This window comes from Arachis stenosperma, chromosome 10, assembly GCF_014773155.1.
Source record: "Arachis stenosperma cultivar V10309 chromosome 10, arast.V10309.gnm1.PFL2, whole genome shotgun sequence".
NCBI classification, from domain to species: domain Eukaryota; kingdom Viridiplantae; phylum Streptophyta; class Magnoliopsida; order Fabales; family Fabaceae; genus Arachis; species Arachis stenosperma.
The window spans coordinates 126,254,325-126,258,370 of record NC_080386.1 but is presented as its reverse complement, the minus strand read 5'-3'; the positions used below and the strand labels follow the sequence as shown (position 1 = coordinate 126,258,370).

Here is a 4,046-nt window from a genome sequence, read left to right as displayed (position 1 = left end):
ATTTATTTAATTAAAAAGTTAAAAGAAAAATATTTTTATTAGATAAAAAATGTCCCCACAAGAGTGTCTTTAGGTTGTTAGAAACAAAACAAGCCACAGCACATAAAACCACCATTTGCAGCTGCGGCATTACCAGCCGCAGAGAGAAAACCAGGTTCCATACAAGACAACACAACACTTTTAGATTTGACGTCATTCATTACATTAAATTAAATTTTTTGAACAAATTTAAATTTCAGGAAAATATCAGAGAGATTTAGTTTTTTTCCGACTTTATTTAAGTTCATATTAAAAAAAATTAACTACTATAGCAAAACATTCCACTTTCATTCTATAATTTTATTAACATATAATTATTATTTATTAGTATGTATATCTAATAATTTAAATTTGCTTAATATTTGAAAAATATAAGATGACTTTAACAATATGACAAAACACTAAACAATATTACTTCTAAAAATTTGTGTCGTGAATATTCTATTAGTTGGATGTTAATATTTTAGATATGTAATTTTTAAAAATGTGTATTATAGATAAAATTTTTTGTACTGTATATCAAAATTTTTATGTTTTAGTCTTCTAAATATATAAGAGAAAAAAAAAAGGATGAATACAATAATAATAAAGGAAGATGAGAAAAAAAAATAAGAGAAAAAAACATTAAAAAAGAAGAAGATCACGACAACAATGATGATAACGAAATTATTGAAAAAAAAAATACAAATCTCACTTGATTGAGATTTATTCAATTTATTTAATTAATATAAAATAGAACTATTTTTGCTGATAATTCTAATAGTTAACATAATTGTTCTCTTATAATTTTTTTATTATATAATTTAAAAAAAAATAAAATACAATAATAATAACAAAATTATAATTCAAATCACATAATTTTTTGTTTTTTTTTTCTTAAAAAAATTCCCAACTGATATTGGGCAAGTGGCTTGCTTGTGTTGTATATATATGAATGATATAAGTTGGGAGTTGAACCATCACTATACAACTAAGTGTAGAACAAAAGCACTACTATTACTATCTATCTATCTATCGTACATAACATCCAATTCCAATGCCGACAGACAGCCACTCGCCGGCACGGCCAACCATCACCCTGCCGCCGCGTCCCAGCCTGGAGTCCTTCCTGTCGTCGGCAGGAATAAGCCCCGGTCCCATGACTCTGGTGTCGTCGTTCTTTGCGGACGACTACTCCCCTTCACCTTCTTCCTTCTCTCAGCTCCTGGCGGTTACGCCGTCTCCTCTCTTCACCGTGCCACCTGGCTTCAGCCCTTCCGCCTTCCTCTTCTCCCCTACGAACCCTCAGGTACTTGCACACTCTCTTCTCTCTTCATTTCTGTTACTTCTATTTCAGCCTTTTCCTTAATAATATTTATTTCAATTATTTCTTAATTAACTTGTTATCGACAGATTTGGTAATTGGAATCAGAAATGATTTGTGCTTCGTCGGATTAACAACTTATTATTATTGTTATAGAATTTAATTTTTCATGCACCGTCTAACTATCCGTACAATCAATCGCATTAGCAAAATTTACTAATTTTTAAATTTGTTAATTAAAATTTATTTAAATATATAAATCTGATTGAATAATCCTCTCAAAATCTTTATACTGTTAGGATAAATCAAAATTAAACTCTGCTGCGAAATTATTATTATTTATCATTTTTTTACTGTGCTGGCGGCGTTTTGACTTTTGACTTTTGACTTTATCTTTGGCTTTGGTCAATTGCTGTTGCGGGCTAAAAGCTGAAAATTGTCCCAACTCTTCTTCATCTTTTTGTGTACAGTGCTTTAGCCGAACAAAAAATTAAACAGTAGAAAGTTGCGGATAAGACATTTGTGGTGGAAATTTCTGAATTCTAAGTTAAGAAATAATTTCTTGGAAGTCAACAAGGAGAAAGAAAGTGTTTTTTGGTTTCTTTGTTTGTTCCAAATTTTTGTTGACTATGGAAGACAAATGACAGCATATTAGTATGGAATTTCAATGCTATGTCTTTACTCTTTACACTGCAATTTTTGTAGTATGTGCTAGACAAAAAAAAAACAAGCAAAAAATTGTGTTACAAATGCTTTGCATTTTAAGTATTTATAATCTAAGAAAATAATGACTGGGTTTTTATTATACAATTGTAAGTGGATGCAGGATAATGCATAATATTGCAGCAATGCTGGTCATTCTGCTGGGAAAATTTCTCATTGTTATGTATCAATGTGATCTATTTTCCCTGAGGGACAGTGGATATAACAACCGTGACATTCTTATTATATCTTCATTTCAATATATACATATACAGAGCCCCTTTGGGATGTCACATCAGCAGGCTTTAGCACAGGTTACCACTGAAGCTGTGATAGCACAATCACAAGGGCAAATGCAGATTGATGAAGATGATGTTTCAGAGAAGAATGTAGAAGTATCTATGTTTGAAACTTCTCAGATGTCCAATAATGCTGACAAGAAGTATCAGCAGCCTTCGTCCGTGGTGGTCAACAAGCCTGCGGACGATGGCTATAACTGGCGAAAATATGGACAGAAACAGGTTAAGGGGAGTGAGTTTCCGCGGAGCTACTACAAGTGTACACATCTGAGTTGCAATGTGAAGAAAAAGGTTGAGCGTGCCATTGATGGTCACATAACAGAAATCATCTATAAAGGGCAGCATAACCATGAAAAGCCTCATTCCAATAAGCGTAATAAAGATAACAGTGATTCAAATGAAAGTGTAAGCATTCAGCCTAAGTCTGAGTTGAGTTGGGTTGGAAATTCAGATAGTTTTGGCAAAAGCTTTTCTGATTGTTCGATCAGCGAAGATTTGGGTGGTGTAGATATGCGGGAAGAGGAGGGAGATGATGTTGAACCAAACCCCAAGAGAAGGCAAGTTTCAGTTTCACCATTTTTATCATCATTTAAAATGCAGGTTTCTAGTTATGTTTCTTCATGTGTTAGGCTAGCTTTGTGTGTTGCAGGAACATTGATGTTGGGGTTTATGAAGGACATCAAACGACTGTGACAGAACCCAAAATCATTGTCCAAACAAGAAGCGAAGTTGATCTTTTGGATGATGGCTACAAGTGGCGCAAGTATGGGCAGAAAGTGGTGAAGGGTAATCCTCATCCAAGGTAATAATCACTCTGTCTTTTTTCAGATCTTGCGTTAACACGAGATGTTTGTGCACTGAACTGATTTCACTTTTTTTCCCCTTATAAGATACTTCTAATATAGGGATTCAAGTTCTGTTTAATTTTTCCTAATGCTGAATTTCCATGAACAGGAGCTATTACAAATGCACAAGTGCAGGGTGCAACGTGCGAAAGCACATCGAGAGAGCTTCAATGGATCCGAAAGCAGTGATAACAACTTACGAGGGAAAACATAATCATGATGTGCCTGCTTCCAAAAAGAGCAGCCATAACACTTCAAAGCCGCATAAAGCGGTGCCTGAGAAGCATCCGGATATGGATTTCGGAAACAGCAACCAAAGACCGATACATTTAAGCTTGAAAGAAGAGCAAATCATAGTATGAATGAAACTATGAAGTTAGTTATAGAATTCACCTGGTAGAGAAGGACATTGTGTAGAGGGTGATCAAGAAGGCAATATGTAAATTATTAATTTCTGTATGTTGATACTAGTTGTTCTTAAGTATGATTCTAAAACTAAATCTAATTATCTAATCCAGTTTTTCTCCATTACTCCGAAACCACTTAACAAAAGAAACTAGTGGAGCATTTGCATACAAAATCCAGCAAATCAAGCAAAAGACCAATATTATAAGTAAAATAAACATCCACTTTTCAAATGATCGAACTATCAGCATACATAGTAAAATGAATATCCGCTTTATTTGATAATAAACATCTAACAAATTAAGAACCTTTATTTAATTATTACATTCTTAGTTAATTAAGCCAAATGTAATTAGTTTGATTCAAGCACAACCAAAATTAGTTTCAACGAATTATTTAATTAACTCACAAACCACATAGGAAATAAAGCAAAAGACCAATTATCTAATCAAA

General features: G+C 33.1%; 1 protein-coding gene across 3 annotated transcripts; it reads left to right on the top strand.

Moving 5' to 3' along the window:
* Nucleotides 1–1,007: 1,007 nt before the first annotated feature.
* On the top strand, nucleotides 1,008–3,707 carry LOC130954779 (probable WRKY transcription factor 4). Of its 3 annotated transcripts, none has more exons than XM_057881542.1 (4): nucleotides 1,008–1,327; nucleotides 2,320–2,900; nucleotides 2,993–3,145; nucleotides 3,298–3,707. In XM_057881542.1, exons 1-4 carry the CDS (start codon nucleotides 1,076–1,078, stop codon nucleotides 3,548–3,550), a joined length of 1,239 nt encoding a protein of 412 aa, XP_057737525.1. In that variant the 5' UTR covers nucleotides 1,008–1,075; the 3' UTR covers nucleotides 3,551–3,707. The 3 variants fall into 3 exon arrangements, with proteins under 3 accessions (XP_057737525.1, XP_057737526.1, XP_057737527.1); XM_057881543.1 differs by having other exon boundaries at nucleotides 1,122–1,327; nucleotides 2,169–2,900; XM_057881544.1 differs by having other exon boundaries at nucleotides 1,160–1,327; nucleotides 2,160–2,900.
* The last annotated feature ends 339 nt before the right edge of the window (nucleotides 3,708–4,046 follow it).

Excerpts from the sequence above, each read along its gene's own strand:
- LOC130954779 (XM_057881542.1), top strand. The coding sequence starts at position 1,076 with ATGCCGACAGACAGCCACTCGCCGGCACGGCCAACCATCACCCTGCCG. Across the intron at positions 1,328-2,319 it reads TCTCCCCTACGAACCCTCAG|AGCCCCTTTGGGATGTCACA; the intron begins GTACTTGCACAC and ends ATACATATACAG. Across the intron at positions 2,901-2,992 it reads GAACCAAACCCCAAGAGAAG|GAACATTGATGTTGGGGTTT; the intron begins GCAAGTTTCAGT and ends TGTGTGTTGCAG.